The sequence below is a fragment of the Phaethon aethereus genome (genome assembly GCF_964289735.1).
Source record: "Phaethon aethereus genome assembly, chromosome: 18".
Classification (NCBI taxonomy): Eukaryota; Metazoa; Chordata; class Aves; order Phaethontiformes; family Phaethontidae; genus Phaethon; species Phaethon aethereus.
In genome coordinates, this window is record NC_138594.1 from 6409839 (window position 1) to 6427932 (window position 18094).

The 18094-nt window shown below is 50.0% G+C and overlaps 1 protein-coding gene across 2 annotated transcripts; it reads left to right on the top strand.

Moving 5' to 3' along the window:
• Positions 1-1585: 1585 nt before the first annotated feature.
• On the top strand, positions 1586-8704 carry WBP2 (WW domain binding protein 2; the record flags this gene model as incomplete). 2 transcript variants are annotated; one of them, XM_082007955.1, is made up of 8 exons in its annotated part: positions 1586-1644; positions 3419-3527; positions 4080-4215; positions 5770-5862; positions 6166-6282; positions 6511-6633; positions 7786-7862; positions 8049-8704. In XM_082007955.1, the coding sequence occupies 8 exons, from the start codon at positions 1586-1588 to the stop codon at positions 8100-8102; spliced, it is 768 nt and encodes a 255-aa protein (XP_081864081.1). In that variant the 3' UTR covers positions 8103-8704. The 2 variants fall into 2 exon arrangements, with proteins under 2 accessions (XP_081864081.1, XP_081864082.1); XM_082007956.1 differs by lacking the exon at positions 6166-6282.
• Between the last annotated feature and the right edge of the window lie 9390 nt (positions 8705-18094).

Sequence of the window (18094 nt, forward strand, 5' to 3'; positions counted from 1 at the left end):
CACCCCGTCTGGTTCTCAGACACTCAGACAGGGCTGGGTTGCAAACGCCGCAGGACAAAGCTCAAAGCCATGTAAAAAGATATAATTTAGGGTAAAAAAAAAAGATATAATTTAGGGTAATATATGCTCTTAATATATATTTGTATATTATTGATATACAGTTGCCAGTTATTGATATGAGGAGCCCTTCAAAACAGCTTATTGGTTTTGCAGGGCTTCTATTTTAATGAAATTATGCAATTGTTAATTTTTTAAGAGTTCCTTCTGCTTGTGCACCTGGAGGCAGGAGATTATACCCTTACGGTAGCTCTGCAAACGCCGCAGGTATTTTCCTGTTCCCGGATTCCCTCTCTCCTTCCAGACGGACAGGGTCCCGACTTGTTTATAGTGTGACTGGTTAGTCCCTCCAGTCTAACGCTCTCCGATATAAAGGGGTTATTTTAGGATGTGCTTGATTCCAGTGTGGAAAGCAGCCGATAGCAGGCTCAAAAATCCATTTGCAAGTATGTGAACCATGAAACGTGCATTAAATGTGAAATAAAAAATAGTTGGAAACGGAGCAAGCATCTTCGCTGTTTAAGGGGCTAAGGCTCATTTTATGTGTAGCACCATCAGGTATGTGGGATAATGTTTATTCTGCTCTACCAAACATCTGAATTCTGCCCATACCACCTACTGAAAGTCCAATTTTGTCTCCATTTCACTTAATTCTGGGCTTTTCCCTGAGAGATCCTGCCAAACGGCGTTAAAATCACTTGTGGTTGCATGGGATGTGCAAACGGCCCCTTCTTGCATGCAGAGCTGGACAGCCTCCTAGGGAGAATGTTCTACCCGCTACTGAGCCGGCCAGGAAACGTCTTCAGGGTAAAAAATGAGGTGCAAACCGCAGCAAAATACAGCATTTAAAAACAAAACGTTGGTTTGACGCTGTCGGGGGGCTCGGTGAGCCCCACCCGCGAAGCACCGCTATGCCAGAGCACCCTTGCAAGCAGAAAAGACAGAAAAACTGCTGCCAAGTTCAAGCTGGCTCTAAATAACTTAAATCATTTTATTATATATGGTCAGCGGGACACGTAAGCAGATGATGAATGGGTTTATAAATATACTAGGAAGGTCTCCCAAAAAGGAGACTGGCTTTTCAGCTTACCCCTCCTCTAATGTATTAGAAAACTGAGGAAGCTTAATAAAACCTAAGCTGTCTTACTTCAGTAAAATAGTATTTATTATAAATCGTGGTGGGAGCGGGGGCCGGAGGCTGTGGGTCTCCTGAGGGATGGTCAGGCCGGGGATAGCAGCTCCTGACAGCGGGTGGGCCTGCTGCCCCTGGGCTTGGGGGGGGCGATGGGGGTAGTCGAGTGAGTGTTGGGGACCCGATTTGGGGCACAGCGGGGTCGGAAGCACCGCTCAAACCAGGCAGCCTCCGGACCGCCGACCACCCCTTCCCTCTTGCTGAGGGGACTACAACTCCCAGCATGCACCGCGAGACAAGTCCCGTCATGCCTCGCTCCCGCCGTGACGCCAAGAGCCTCTCTCCCGCGCAGGCGCAGAGGGGGCTCGGCGCTGTGAGGCGGAGGCGGCGGCGGCCATGGCGCTGAACAGGAACCACTCGGAAGGCGGCGGCGTAATCATTAACAACAGCGAGAAGTGAGGTGCTATCCCCCTCTCCCCTCCTCCGGCCGCAGTTGCCGGGGGATGGCGGGGAGCTGCCTCCCCGCTCCTTCTTTCCCCCTCAGGAGGAGCGGTTGTTGTGTGGGGAGGGGGTTGGGGCGCCGCGGGTCACGTGATGCCGAGGGGCTCGAGGGGGTGTAAAGAAGGGTGGCTTAACCCTCTGGGTGCCGGCGTGACTGGGCTCGTCCTCCCCTCTTCTCCCTACGGCGGTAGGGGCTGTACGTATCCCCCTGCCCCTGGGGTCTCCCTGGGGGGAGCTCTGCTGTGTCTCTGCCGCGGGCGTCTCCCCCCACACCGCTACCCTCTGCCTGCTGCTGGCTCTTAAGTGCTGTCCCCAGCCTCTTCCCTCGAATGCGCAGTGAGGTCTGGCAGAGCTCAGCCCCCAGCCGGCTGATTCTGGCCTGGACCCAAGCCTTGTCCTCTCGCCGCCCGCTGCTGCTGTGGAGCTGGGATGCAGCACCTGCATTGTGCCTCTGCTCAAGAGCTGCCCGCTTGGGAAGCGCTAGGCCTCCTGCCTGGTTTGGTTTGCTGGGTTCCTTGTGCACACACCCCCTGCAGCGGCAGTGTTGGAAAAAGGTTCTGGGATATAACCATGGAAACAGAAAGCCTCCACAGAGTTGCCTCTGTCTGCATGGCAATGGGCTGTCCTCACCCCCGTGCCTGCCAGCGTGCAGTTCTGACGTGGCAGTCACCTGCTTCTGGGACAGAGGAGTAGTTCATTCTTCAGGGCTTCTTTCTATGAGGCTGGTTAAATATTGGTATAGGAATTAGGTGCCTGACTTCCATTTGGGATGTGACCCTTCTTCAAAGAATTTAGTAAGGTCAACTCTGGGGCTTAAATTTGTGCTCACTGAAACAACCAACTGTGGTGGCTTAACATGTTACTGTTTCCAGTTGTCAGCCTGCCTTGGGTCAGGGGTTACCTCTAGTGCTGCAGCCCAGGCTGCTTGTGGTGGTTGATTTGGCTGATATGCTGTAGCGCAAGCAGAGCTGCTGGCCCCAGTGCTCTTCCGGAGCTTTTGCTGGAGGGACAGGTACTTGCAGGCAGAAGGGAAGGGCAAATGACTGAGGATGGTAGCACATAAGCTGCCAAAGATAAAGGTGATGGAGGCTTCTCCAGCTTTAGGGATTAGAGTCCCTAATGTGGATGCTGTTATGTTAATACAGGTTACCTGCTGTATCCATGCAAGGGTATTGCACTGGTTTTAATCAGGTCAGTTTCTAATTGAGAATTAAGGAGTCAGTGCGGACAACATGGGTTAATGAAGTCTAGTGGCAAGAAAGGGGAGTTCCTTTTCTGACAGATGCTTAAGCTGTCGTTAGACCTTCAACAACAGTGTTGCATAAGCCAGCCTGAGCAGTTCCTGCTTCAGTCCTTCCTCAGTTGTGTTACTTGTGGTGAATCAAATTAGGTAACTGATCCAGCAGAAATGCAACACAACTTATAAATAAATAAATAAATGTCTTGAGATCTTGATCCATTCAGTTGACTGGATTCACTGCCTGGCTACGCAGACAGCAGTAGCTGTGCCAGCACACTGAGAAGGGAACACAAGGCTCAGAACAAGCAGCCAGTACTACTTTAGTTGCTACTGCCAACAACAAAAAAAAAATGCAAGCCAGACTGATTTTGTTTGCCGAACACTGGCCTGAGGTTAAAGGCGGTTTTGGCAGGTCGGTAAAGTTATATGTGTATTGTACTTCTGCCTTGAGCTGTAACACCAGGTCTCTTCTCTCATCCTGTTTGCAGTGTTTTGATGACCTATGATCACATAGAAATTACCTTCAGTGATATTGAACCTATGCCAGATGCCTTCAAAGGGACGAAGAAAGGGAGCGTTTTCTTGACTCCCTACCGAGTAAGTAGTAAAAGGCTTTGTCTTGCGTAAGAGATAAGGGCTCTTTGCGATTCTGTATTTAAACGTCCTCAGTGCATGAAAGTCAGGATATGTGCTACCCCTTGAAGTATGGCTCATCCTTTCCCTCTGGGGAGCATTATGAATTCATTGCATAGGCTATCTATTTGTCATAAGATAATAAATCTGATTAGTTCTAATACAGGCAGCTGTTTAGTCAATCAGGCATCTTCAAGGCTGGAAATTAGCAGTGGTCTGGAAATGCTGAATGCAAAAGCACAGCTACTAAATCATAGCTGTGTGGGGCAGCGAGTTCTCTGGAAGCTAGGAGGAGTATTATCTGAGCAAGGGTAGTCTTCCTGGAAGGCTTTATTGCCTTGAGACTTCAGTTGACCCTTGTGGCTGTTCTGTGTAGCTTTTGGCGTGCAGAACTGACAAGGAGCTTCAGATGTGGGAGGGAGTTTCAGTCCATTGAAAAATCTCTTGAGATAATGAATCAGGGCTGTGCTTCCTGTTTGTTTTAAATACCCTTTGTAATGTTATTTTCTTTTTCAGGTTATCTTTGTATCGAAGGGAAAGGATGCTATGCAGTCTTTTGTGATGCCCTTTTATTTGTTGAAAGATTGTGAGATTAAGCAGCCTGTCTTTGGAGCAAATTATATCAAGGGTACAGTCAAAGCAGAGGCAGGAGGTATGTATAGTACAGATGTGTGTTCTGCATCTTAGTTCAATGACACAATTCGTAGCAAAGTACCCAGTGTAACCAAAAACTGGATACTGACCAAATGGGTTTTTACAGTACTGCTAAAATGTATTTCTTCCTTTGAAACTAGCAGCTAAAAATAACTTCCCTTATCTGCTCCCTGTACAGTTACAATGAACAGATCTGTTCTGCAACTGGTCTCATTCCTGCCCTCTGTGCAAAATACTAAGTTCAGTCAGCCAAGTGATCTCACTGAGTAAACATCAGAGCAGAGTCAGCAAGAGTGAGGATGTCATTTTGCTTCGGTCCGTTGGGGTTACCTGTTAATTCTGCATCCTGGTCCAAAGACTCATGATCCTTTCTGGATTTGTTTGGGTTTTCAGGTGCAGACCTCCAGAGTGGTGTTCTCCCTCAAGTCCTTGTGCAATTCAGGGAAAGGCGTGCTATTGCTGTAAGGCAGCTCAGTAGTAAAAATGACCCTTGGAAGAGCATGGACTGTCTTCAAAATTGGGGAATCTTCAAGGGGTGCTTTCATATTATATTCAATGAGAAGGTTGTGGTAGACATTTTCAAGGAGACTTTTTTAATCACTGTTAGTTAGCGTGATTAAAAATTAGCGTGTTAGTTGTGACACTGAAATCACAGTGCAGTGCTTAGGAGACTTCAGTCTATAATCCTGAAATCAATATTGTAGCTTCTGTATGGGAGCAAAGTGGGACTGTCCAGCGTGAGAGGAAGCCTGAGCAGTAAAGACAAACTCTGTAAACTGTGTGAAAGGCAAACGGTTTTAGCTAGATCTTTGTGAATTTTCCCCAGAGGCCATCTCTTTTAATGAGGATGTTGCTTTAACAGCCATGAGAGTTTGGTTTAACTCAAAAGGCTCTTTAATCTACATGTCCCTGTTTCAGCACTGACACAGCTTCTGCTTTGATGCATTGTTGGGACTCTGGGCTGTGCATGTTTTTCTTTTTTAGTCTGTAATATGAGATGTCACTAAATTTTTTTTTTTTTTTTTTTTCCTTATCCTGACTTGAAATATCTTCCATGGACTGTAATGGATTAATGTGGACCATGTTTTTCATTAAGCTCTTTGCTTCACTGGGCACTCAAACTCCCAAACTAATTTATAGCTGACAGTTAGGTGTAGTTGCAAAGGCTTTTTAGCAAACAGGATTAACAAAATCCCTGTCTCCTGCACTAATGTTATACAAAGCTAGAGCAAATCCCACACTTCTGATAGCTTGGTCTGTCGGCAGCTGGTGTGGTAACAGCCACAGCTTTAGAAAGCTTTTGAAGGTCTCCCTCATCTACGTTTCTTCTTCAGGTGTCTCTTGACCTGAAAATACCCCAATGTGAATAAAAATTCACATTGATAATAGGGTCATTCTGCCACCTTATCTGCCTTTTTTTTCTTGGATTTTCGCAATAAGCTCTTTAAGGAATTATATACAGGGCATGTGTAGATAAAGCATGGAAGCTAAATAGCATCAAAACAGCTTCTCCTTTCAGAATTCTCCTGAATTCTGCCTTTCCTCCCTGCAGGCGGCTGGGAAGGATCCGCCACATTCAAGATGACTTTTTCAGCTGGGGGTGCTATCGAGTTCGGGCAACGTATGCTGCAAGTGGCGTCGCAAGGTATGGGAGTCTGGCGGTGACTGCCAGAGAGGTTTGTGGTTTCGGGAGACCTTGCCTTCGTCTTGCAGCAAGGGTAGTTTTAGGTTGCAGTGGGCTGGATTCAAATCCACGTGAGTTTCAGACTGTATCTGCAGCTTGCTTGCTTTAAAAAATACCTTTTTTGTATCCAGTGAAGAGCAGATTTATTGGGATGGAGCTTGTTTATTTTTCAGATAAGGACTCTTGAAGTTTCTTGGAGTTCTTGGCCTGCATTTGATGCAGGCTTGATGTTTTGCGGAGGTCAACTTATCTTTACTTTTCCAGTCTCCAGAGGTGAAATACCCAACGGAGCTTATGGCTATTCCTGTATGCCAAATGGGTCCTATGCTTTCGCACCAGCTGCAGCTAATGGCGGCTATCCGTACCCACCACCTCCTCCTGGTAAGTCTGGGAATTGAGGCTGGGGATTATTCTAGTTAGCAAGAGTTAAAATAAATATAAAGAAGAAGAAACACAAATTTTACTTAGTCTTTTAGATTGGATCTGATGCCTTGTGCGACTTCTGTTTCTGAGCTTAATTATATTTGCCTTTGGCTTGGTTTTGGCTGTACGCTGTTGACCCACCCAAAGGAGTTAAGTCTTTTGCTGTGGTATTTCCTTTCCTGACAGAGTTTTATCCTGGCCCTCCTGTGGCAGGTGGAGAGATGGGTTACATGCAGCTTCCACCCCCGCCGTACCCGGGGCCCATGGAACCCCCCGTCAGTGGTCCAGACCTGCCCGCTACTCCCGCAGGTAAGAAGTGTGTTCAGGTGAATTAGCTCACAACGGTTTTATTACGCATGAAGCAGACATTGTTTCTTGTCTGTTATCTCTTGAGGAACTTAGAGTCAACTTAGAAGTTAAAATTGTTTAGGAGAGGGATTAGGGAGTCCCCCTAATCTCCAGCCTTGTATGTCCAGCTCAGTCTGGAGGCTGGTCTGATTCTCTGCAGAGTAGATACCATTAGTGGGTATTTTGCAGCTGGATTTATTCTTGTTGTGACAGAAAAAATACAGTTTGTCATTCTCCTGTTGTGGTAATCTTGCTCTGATAGATGAAGAAAACCAAATTGTTGGTAAAATGTGTTTCTAGTCCATTTTAGTTAGCAAGTGTGGCTTTGATATTTGTTCCCTCTTCCCCTGTTTCACTCTAACCTGATTACTTTTGTTTAAACAATGTGGAACAGAGGAATAGATGATGGAGAGGAGATGGGGAAATACCAGTCTCCTTTTCAATCATTTGGGATTTATCAAAATGATTTTTAACATGGTCTTAAAAGGTCTGCATGTGGGGGGTGGAAGAAGAGCTTTTGTGGTTGGACGCAACCATAGATTGCTCACAGGTAAGGTTATTTGTCTGACTAGGGATTTAACTTCTCTCTTTGGTTTGAATAAACAAGCAATCATCTTCGAACTATTACTTGGAAAGTGGCGCTGGTCCAGATGGTTGTACAAGATTTTTTGTATTCTGCAGAAATAGAGGATCTGGATTATCTTCATAAATTACCATCTTTAAAGTATGAATCCCCTGAGCTGCTATAAACTTATGCTGATTTTTGTTTTGTCTTGTGTTTTCACTCCCAAGAAGGATGGTTTGTTGACTGCCTTTTTTAAGGGGTATTGTCTTTCAGGCAAAGCAGCTGTTAGCATTTATTTGTTGGCTAACAGGCAAGTCCCAGGTGACATTTCCAAACTAAATCTTGGTCTGTTTCCCTTCGATCTTGACAATCCTGTGGCAACTGGAAGAGATAATGCTCAGTTGTCATGTGTTGTAGCTATTTTGCAACTTGAGCCTTGGTCAAATAGTGCTCTGTTAGTAACACTCGGTGGCCAGCGATATGTGGAGTTTTTGTTTGATTGTAGAAATTCTCTGTCACCAACTCTGTAACTTCTCTTTCTGCGACAGCTGAAGCGAAGGCTGCCGAAGCCGCTGCCAGTGCTTATTACAGCCCAGTCAACCCACATAACGTCTATATGCCCACGGTAAGTTCCTGTATCATTCTGGGTTTCCAACATGAGCCTAAGTGTGTATTTAGCAGTTCTTTTTCTCAGTGACACAGCAAAGTTTGTCTGAATTGATTTTGGTGGTTTGGCTTTTTGGGGGGTTTTTGGGTTCTTTTTTTTTTTTCTTAGGCATGAATTGATGTTCTTTTACTGCCTTTATTTCAGGACCAGCCACCTCCTCCTCCATACTTCCCACCAGAGGACAAGAAAAACCAATAAGCTAACACAGAACTTCTCCACAACTCATTGCTTTCTTACTTCCCATTTTGGCAGTCTTGGGACATGGTCTATAGCACTGAGGAGTAGAGCCTTGCCCCAAGGCACATAGCTTTCATGGACTCTAGTGGTAGGTATGGTCAGAGCAAGGGGAGAGATTTCAGCAGCCTGGGTTACCTCCTAGAACTCTGAGGGTTTGCTGTCCTACCGCAGTATTCCCTTCTCCCTGTGCATGGCATCGCTAGAACTGGAGGTTCTCTTCATCTGTGATTGTTTCCCTTACATCTCTTTCTTTTGATACTTAATTACACCTCTTTAGAGTAAACAACTGCTCCAAACTGATCATTAACGTGCTCATAACATGGAAACTAGGCTCTTGGGGTTGGGGGTATCTTGAATTTACCTTAGTGTGCCCCCAAGAGCATCTCTGGACACAGGGAAAGTCTCTGGGTATTCCTCTCAACCCAGAGTATCACATCCAACTTTTCCCTCTGATACTGGAAAGGGCTTCAAAGGGAACCTTTGGGATCTCAAAGGAAATAGATCTCTATTATATTTTTCAGGTATCTATTAAGCTTTCTTGATTGTTTTTTTCTTATCTAAGTCATTCCTGAAAATTGTAGCAAATAATCTGGTAGCCCTCCAAATTTTCTTGCTGTGCACTGTGTATGATGATGCTGACGAGCTTCCCTTCTTACGAAAACATACTACGCTTCACAGAGTTGATTAGGAGCATCTAACTAGTTACAGATCATATGGGAACACTAACTTTCTGTTGTCTCTTTTTTTCCAGTTAGATATCTGGGCTTGAGATCACTAAGCCCTGAGTATTTTCTTTATAGTCTATAATGCACTTGTTTTTTTTTCTTTGCTGTAACACAAGTTACACTTTTTGGCCAGTGAAGCATCTTACTGCTGTCATTTAACTGGTGAATTAATAGCTAATGGGGAGAAAACGGTTGCTTTACTTCTGCCCTGGAAGCACTTGAGAGAATATGTAGAACGTTGGAGTAAGCTGTTAGGTACAACTAAACTGATCACTTGAATGTTGTTTAATGCTGTTAGTGTTCCTGGGTCAGCTGTGAATTTGCTTCCCAGTAACTTAAACGTGGGCTCCTGGGACTGAGGGTTCAAGCATTTTCCTTCCGTAGCATTGGTTCACTGATCTCATTAGCAACGACTCTAGTATGCAGAACCTCTGCAGGACCGATCACAATCCAGGTTGTAAAACTTTGCTTTGCACAAATCAGACTTCACTGACTTCTGACAACTGTGAAAGAGAAAATCCTTCCCAGCAAGGGTGAAGAAAGGTCGCGTGCTAGGAAACTGCTGAGACTTGCTGCATGCAGCCTGCTTGGAGAGAAAAAAGGTCCACCTTTTCTTTTCTTTTCTTTTTGTTTGAGTCTAGCTGATTAATCAAATTGCTACTGTCTGTGCACTGACTTTTCTAGAATTGCTACTGCAGTGATGTAAAGAAATGGTTATTTTAAAAAATATATTTATTTTGAAAATGTTTGATTAATATATTAATGTGAAATGACTTTTGAATCCAAATTTGTTTTGCCAAGACTGTGAAGTAAAGAGAAATCAGCTCAAAACTTACAGTGTTTGTGCATTTGTATGTGTGTGAGTGGGCAAACCTGATGGTGACTTACTAGCTTTGGATGGGGAGAGGGAGAATTAAACAGCAAAATCACTTGGATTTTGTTCTTGTCTATTCATTGGTGATTTCACTGACTTTGTGAAATGAAAAGAAGATGTTAAAATCTTTTAACAAATGCCCATTTTGCAATTCCTGTTGTAAACTGGTGAGGTGGCTGCTTAACACTTCACCCAGATGTTTTTTCCAGACCCGTTGTCCTTGTAAAAGTTGCAACCTATTGCTAGAAGTTGAGGGACGCAGCATAGTTGTTGCTTCAAAAATCTATCTCTAATTAGAAGCAATCCATAATTTTGTCATCTTGGGGCTTTTGGGGGTTTGTTTTTTTTAACTGCTGAGATGCCTGGGTGGCTCTGCTCATTTAGGTCTGAACTCTCTGAGGTGGTGTGGTCCACCCGGTAGCTCTTCTCCCTGGAAAAGTGGAGAGTTACTACTCCGGCAGCATGAAGCGCTCCTCCTGGTTGCGCTCCAGCAGCAGCGCGGGGGCTGTTACTTCCCAACGTGCGAGCAGGATCAGGCGTGCTGGTATAGTTTGGCAGGGCAGGGGAGGAGGCGTTCCACGTGGGATCTGGTCCTGTGGCTCCTGGGCGAGTCCCTCCGGTTTGCACTGACGTGTGTCAAACAGAAGTCTCGGAAGCTGCTCTACAGGTAACATCCAAACCTTGCTTGGATTCGTTGCTCTGCCTAGCTGCCACTAGCTGCCTTAATTCTCATAAACTCCCTGATCAGCCGGAGTGGACAATCTTCCAGATTCTGCTCTCCTTCTACATCCCTTTGACTCACATTCTCCCACGTGGCTGTTCTACTGCATTTTTAGACTGGCTGAGCCACTTGGGTTTGTTTTCTGTAGCAAGAGGTGGGTGGAGAAGGAAAGCATTGAAAGATAAAATGTTACAGCCCAGTAGGAACCTAATAAATCCTCTTTTCAGAATTAAATTACTTCACATCGAGGTTTCCTGAATCACATCAGTCCAACTGTAAGGTGCTGCAGGAAACATCTCTACTCTGTTCTCTTTTAAAGTGTCTCCCTCCCAGTTACCCATTACTCCCAGACAGATAATCCTAGAAAACATAGATTAGATTGCACAAAATTTCCAGGTTTCTTGCCCAGCACCGCTTGCTGTGCAGCTCTCATGCCAGCAATCGACACAATCCCATGAGGTTTTATTTCTAAATCTTTCCTCAACTAAGTGTGCTTGAGAGAAGGAATGTTTAGATACCTGCTCTGATGAGAACTTGGCTCCATGGTTCAAGCCGAATGTCTCTTCTACTCATGTGGACAAGTGGTAAGGTCTGCAGAGAGACCATGAGGTTTGCTGCCTGGAAAAAGGAAAATATGTTGAGAGAATGAGTCAGGCTGGAATAAATGAAATATTCCTCTCCTCGACATTGGTATTATTGAGCTAAAACAGCGGCTTTTGAGCTGTGAGTTTTTTACAATGGTTTGTTGGTGAGTGCCCTGGTTCCTCCAGGCTAGAGCTTGGCATGGTCTATGGGGAGGTGAGAAGGGTCAAGCCAAAATAAAGATTGATGGTGGTCTTGGTGCGTACGGAGCACGCTGATGAGAAGTAAAGCACATTTTGGGAATGCTGAAGCTGTGGGGCCAAAAAGCTGGGCAAGTCACACAGTCGGCAAGGCTCATGCAGGTTGAGTGGAGCAGCACAATTCAGGAGGGTGCAGATTCTGGCCAGATAGATGCTGGTGGGAATCCCTGCCTCTCTTGTTAAAACCTGAAAACCCAGATCTGGTTTAGATACTTGGGGCTCGCTGCCATGTCCCTGATGGGAACCGGGAGCTGTGCTCTGCTTTGGAAAGGGCTTAGAGAGCGTGGGAGGGGCAGCCTTTAAATTCCCCCTTTAAATATTAAAGCAGGGAAGTGCAATGGAAAGTCTGCTTCTGCTCTGGAAATGGGGTGGGAGTAGGGCAGGAGGAAATGTTGTACATTAATACGCCTCCAGATCTGGTCCCTACTTGAATGATTAATCAGCTGTGCAGCAGAAAGGCTGTCATGTGAAAGCTAGATTGGTACCATTAAATTCCAGTATGTGGATGGTATTACACTGTTGAAGAAAAAGAAGGGACATACATAGGGACCAGTTAGCGTTGGATCCAGTTAATCTTTTGGCGTAGACAGGTTTTCTGTCTCCTTGTACACATCTGTCTCCTTGGCGTGACTTGGGCTCTTCATTTGAGAAGTCACTCGCTGCACCTTGTGCCGGCTTCCCCGCTCCGACTACGCGGCTATTTCCCTCCTTCACGGGAGTGTGGTGTAACTAGGTATTTCTAAAGTCCTTTGAGGTCTTATGCAAAAGACCTGTTACCGCAGGAGCTGCAGGTACTACTTGCAGATTTCCTACTATCGGCCCTGAAATCTTGCTGATACCCCTGGGGCTGGGGAAGGTCTTCACCCCGGAAAGACGGGGTATGCGCGTGCTTGCCAGGATTGCCTCCAGCCGAAGGAAGAGACCGAGCCCTCCTCCTCCTCCACATCATCCTGCCCAGATTTCACCTTGAGCTCTCCTGCTTCATGCAGCCTATTCCCCCCCCACCCCCCAAAAAATCATTATTTTGCATTATTTATTGCTGGGGGGATGTGCTGAGCGGTCCTAGGGACCGTGGTCGGGCCAGGCGCCTGCCTGCCGTGCGCGTGTGTCTTCGGGGACTGCGAGAACTCCCCACCACTCTGAGCGGTAGATGGTCAAATTGCATCTCTGCCGCGTGACGGACACGGTGATCTATGAGCTACGGCGTGCAGCGCCGGCTCCCTTCGCAAGCGCCGCTGGAGGTGGCGGGAGGCGTGGGGCGAAGTGTGGACCCAGCTGCTCCCGGAGCAGCCGGGAGCGGGACCAGCCCTTGCCGGCGAGCGGCTAGCATCGGCCGATGCGGTCGCGTCGCAGGCACCTCCAGCCATAAACAACTGCCAGGTTGGTATTAGAAGATGGGTTTTGCTAAGACGGGCTGTGATCAAGAGGTGGTTTCAGGTTTAAAGCTGTACAAGTAAGCCCAAGTGACAAATGTGGGTTTTTTTGTGGGTTGGTATGAAATGCCGGGACATGCAGGGCGGAGATCTTAATTTTAGGCAAGGGTTTTCTTTGCAGCCATACCGGGTATTACTCACCCGTCTGCTCTCCTGCATGAGTCAGCTCAGAGAGCTGCCATCATGAGACTGAACTGGAAACTGGTATTTCAGCACCCTCCTTGCTCAAGGACAGTCACTGTGCCGCCGAGAGAGGCCACAACGGGACGTGAGGAGACCCACGGAACGGCGAGCAGGAGCGCGGACTCGTTCCTGCCGGCACAGGCCGCTGGATCTCACGCCGCAGGGTGCAAGCGGACCGGGATCCATCTCTGCTGTGTCCTCCCAGCCGCCCGCCTGCCATCCTACACATTTCCTACGGTCTCCGGATACTGGAGTAAAAGGTATCGGCTTGGACTCCGTGTGTGAGCTCTGTTCAGCAAATCCAACCTTTCTAAACCTTTCCTTTCCCATGCTCAAGTTTAGCCTCTCCTCCTCCTCCGCGTACTTCGCTCCATAAGGGCTGGGCTCTGGCTGGGATGCGGTTGCTCTCCCCGCGGCGCGGATGGGCTGCAAGAACATCCAGTGCTTTGGCGTGTCTGTCCGGGATCCAGGGGCGGTGGGGGGGTTCAGCCCTGCAGCCTCCTGCCAAGTGTGCGGTTCCACGGGGCTTGGTGGGCTCCTCAGGGGGCTTTGACACACGTGTGGGGAGAGACGGTGGTGGAAAAGCTGGGGAGGGACCATTTTGATGCTGCAGCTGGTCAATAATTTGGCGTGCGTGCACGAAGGCGCTCAATAGGCACCACGGGGCACGCCTGGTACCTGGGTGTCAGCCCCAAGTTCCTCCGCCTTCACAGGCCTCCACCCTGGTCCCTCCTAGGCTCAAGCACGCGCCGTAGGTCCTGCTGCCCTGAAGTCAGTGCCCCAAACTAGCAGATGAAATGACCTTGACGTTTGTGCCCCCCCCTTTCCTGCCCCTGCTGCGAGAGCCGACGCTGCCCCGGCCCCGATAAATTCAGCGGCTGACACTGAATTCATCTCTCCGGGAGAGGGAGGTGGGTGAAATATCTGCTGCACACACGCAGCTCGTGGCAGCGATGGAGCAAACGTTTCAAAGCTGTCGTGGGGCACCCCAGGCCAAACGAATGGCGCCCGGGTCAAGACACAGCGTTGGTGACCTCCTGAGGGACACGGCAGGCCGCTGGCGGGGGGCTGCGCGCTCGCCCTGCGCGCGCTGCCCTGCCCGGAGCCAGACGCGGCGGCTGAGCTGGGACGGTGTCCGGGCAGGTCAGCCCTGTGCGCCGGGGCATGGCAGGGAAGCGGGGCCGGGGTGGGCAGGACTCTTGGCGCTTTCCCCTTTGGGACCCGGGCAGCTCCCCGAGGCAGCTCCGAGCAGCGGCCGGCAGAGCTTGGCATCGCAGCGATGTTTCCTCCGGAGGGGCTGGGGCTGGCCCGTGAAGCCCTGCCGGGCGACCGGGGTGCGGGCGGCGTGGCCGGGGTCATCCTCGCACACCCCCGCTGCGGAACTGGCAAGTCTTGGCCAGACCCGCGCTCCCGGCCGGGGCTCCCGTGGCAAACACAGCTTTCACAACAACCTTGCCTCACGTGGGCGGCTGGAAGTCCCCGTCGCTCTTCCCAGAAGGATAGGGTTTGCCTTGATGTCCTTCTAAGATGTCCTAAATGGGGTGGGGGGTGCTGTGTGTCCCCCACCTTCTCGCCAGGTACCGTTGCTTTTTGCTTCGGTGCACTCGAAGTGCTCGGGAGAGCCTGTAGAAGGAAAGATGTGGGGTTAGGGCAGAAACAGCTAAAAGATCTCCGGAAGGGAGGGAACCAACTGACATCCCGCCCAGGCATGAAATGGCTGGTCCCAGAGCACACAGCACCCGGAGGTCCCGGGGGATGCCCCGGCCGGGCAGCCCCAAGGAGGGGGAGCAGGAGCGTCCCCGATCTCATTTTGAAACCACCTTCCCCTCCTCCGCCTCGTGCTTTTACCGTACGCCTTGCCAAACCGCGGCAGGCAGGCACAGCCCGGTTCTGCAGAGTCATGGGACCCCGTGTTTAAAAGGAGAAGTGAGGGAGGGACGTGTTGAAATCAATTTTTTGACTACTTGCCCATTTCCAGCCGAGAGATTGAGATAAGGGTGAGGGCAGGCTGCGGCTCCAGGATTATCAAGACGAGGTAGGGAGATGAACTGCTGGTAACGCTTGCAGAGGGTCCCTTCATACCAGGTTTTCCTCTAACGGGAAGACAGATACCCTTTAAAGAGGGTGGTAATGCTTGTTTGGAGATCTGTTCTCTCCGCAGCACCTCTAACCCCGCGCACGAGTTAACTGTGGACTTTCTTTACACTGGGCGCAGCCCGTAACCCCCCGGGAGCAGAGGGTTCCTCACCCCCCGTAAGGAAAAGGGTTTTCCTTTCGGGTGAGTTGTTCTTAAAAGGAATGGAGGGGTTTACTCTATACTGTGCTCACTCTACGTTGTGCATATATATGGGACGTGCCCCTGGGTGGTTATTTGGGAGGGCAGTGGCGTCGAGGGGAGGGAGGGCTATTTTAAGGAATGCTGACCCTCGCCCTTTGGAAAACAAAGTCCCTTTACAGCTCCTGACCTGGGGTGTCTGAGATTTTTTGCAAGGTCCTGGCTAGTTGTCCTGCAGGTTTGGGGCACAGAGTTTACTGGGGTTGTCTCTGCTAACCAGAAATCTATGCTAATTCTGGAGCTGCTTTTACAGGGCTTTTTCTTATTGTTTCCTGGACAAAGACTAATTTGAGGTGCAAATATAATGAGATATGTGAGCTCGGTGATTTTTTGTCACCAGTATTTTGTGGAGCAGGTGGCTGCTGGTAAAACCCAGGGGAAAAAAGGGTATTTGCTGTTATGGAAACAGAATCACCAAATAACTCTCCCCGTGCACGCACAGAGGCTCAAAACCGTGCGAGCCCTGCGCAGAGACCTTCTGTAAGGACCACGCTGCCCACCCTGCCGGGCTGTGCCCGAGTGTTTCCAGCCCCGAGCAGTGCAGGGACCAGCTGGAGGACTTCCAGGGAAAGTGCGTTTTAACAGACGCTTCCATACTGAAGCTGAACTTTTTCTTTCTATAACCTGCAAAACCCCAGCACAGCCACCGGCTCCTGGCTGGACAATGATTGCCTGATGCTTAGCAATATTTGTGATTGCAGTGGATTTTATTCCTCCAGCATTACAAGCAGAAGGGAGGTGGTTTTGACGATTAACTAAGCTCTTACCAGTTGTTCTCTCTGTGCTGGTCGAGGTAAGACACATTTCTTTGACCCCTCTTGGTTTTTGTTAGCAAGAAGCAGCAAAAGGTGTGAGCAGCTTGGGGATGTGCATCCACGTCCCACCTTTATCTCTGTGGTTGCTCTTTGCTAGGCCAGATTTTGCTTTTGCAATCAAAGCTAAAAGCAAAAACGACAGCAATCAATCATTTTCAAATGCCATCGTGCACTTTACCTCTCTGCTTCCCACTGACAACATTTTGCAGTGGAGCACGGCGCTGATGTCCCAGATCAATAAGCAGCATTTGTGTGTGTCAAGGGAGGGGGATGCAGGGTAAAAATCAACCCCTCCGCTGCGTCCCCCTCCATCAGCAAGGGCGGAGACGCTTTTAAACTCTTTGCCCATGGCGGAGGAAATGCTAGGCTGGTTAAAGCCAAGGCTGGGGCTGGGCAAGCACCTCTGAGCATCTTTGCCAGCAAAGGGGACGGGCACCCTCACCCAGCACGGGGAGACGAGGCGGCTCCACCGCCAAACTGGGGAGCTCAGAGGAAGCGATGCCAAAGCCCAGTTCCTCCGAGCTGCTGCGCCGGCGCCCGGGGACAGTTACAAAAGAGCCCTCCCGATATGGGAGAGAGCAGAAATGCAACCAGCAGCTTTTTTCAGACCTCAGGGGGTGAGGCTGCACCATCGCTGAGAGAGCAGGGGTGGATTTCAGCTTTTTGGGGTCTCCCTGTGTCTCTGGATTTTTATTCTGGAGTTTAGCTGGGCATCCTCCTGCCGCGGGCAACTCGCTGCGCGTGTGCCGTGCAGCCCCTCACGGCTCCGCTCCCGCGCCGGCTGACCTGGATGGAGAAATCCTGACCCCCACGTCGAGCCGCCGCCAGGGCCAGCAGCCCCTTCTCCATCTCCCGGTCCCCGACTTCAGGGAGCCCCTTTGGCCAACCTGACCTGCAAAGGGAAGTTGTGTCCTTCCTAAAGCCGCTAAACCAGCGCAAACCGGCCTTAATTAAGGGGCTAGTGACTGCAAGGATGACGGGGACGGGCTGCCCGCGTCTCTCCCGCCCTCTCGCAGCGAGCCTCGGGCGCAGGCTGATGTCCTTCCCCGGGCTGCGGGTCTCAACGGCCGCCCCGAGCCCCGGGCTGCCCTTAGCCGTGCAAGTCCGTCCCTTAGACACCCAGGAGCGAAGCCGCCCTTCCCGTGGCCATCTCCCGCCGCTCTTCCCGGCGCCCACCCGCTCCTTCCCGTCGCTTGCCACCGGCGTGGGTGTTTCGATAGGGATCTTGGGGGGCGGGCGCCGCTGCCGGCCTGTGATAGGCAACTGCCTCGCGAGCTGCCGTCAGATAAAGCCTTTACAGGAATGAAAGCTGACAGTAAAGCACAAGTTTTCAACTCCATTTCCTGCTGCTTTTTTTTCTCAGTAACCAGCTCTGCCTGGACAGCCTGTTCGGGGAAAAAGGCCACTCGTGCTCTTTCCTGGTGCCGTCCTCGGCTCATGCGCTAACTGCATCAGTTCTCAGCCCAAACTTGTCCAGCGCACCCGGGTGCCTCAGGGATTTCCCACCCTGCAGCTTTGGCACCGGGTGTCAAATCCCCTCTGTCCCCCGGGGTTGAAGATGGCTTCCGCTTTCTTCAGGGTCCCCGTCTGTGCTCGTGGGGCAGGATGGATCCCAAATACGCATCAGAGCCCAGATCCTCCGCGTTGCCCCTGCCCATCCTCCCCATTTCCCTTCTGGGCTTTGCCTTCTCATGACCATTTCTGTTCCTTGCCCCCAATTCCTCGCTCATAAATAATAGCGGGGGCTGGCTGTGCCACCCTTCTTTTGCTCCCATCCCGCCTGTGCTACGAGGTCCCCTCCGCCGAGGGGCTGCCCGCGCAGGACGGGGCGGTGGGAAGCAGGGCCAGGGTGCCTGCGTCCCCGTCCTGCTCTTGAAGGAGGAGGCCCGTGCACGTTTCCGCTCGTTAAAATGGCCGTGGCGAGATAAGGTCTGTGGTTTCCTCCGAGCATGCGAGCGAGGGCGAGAGGCGGCAGCGGGGAGGGCGGCAGCCGCTCCCCTGCGCCGCGCTGAGCCTCCGCCCCAG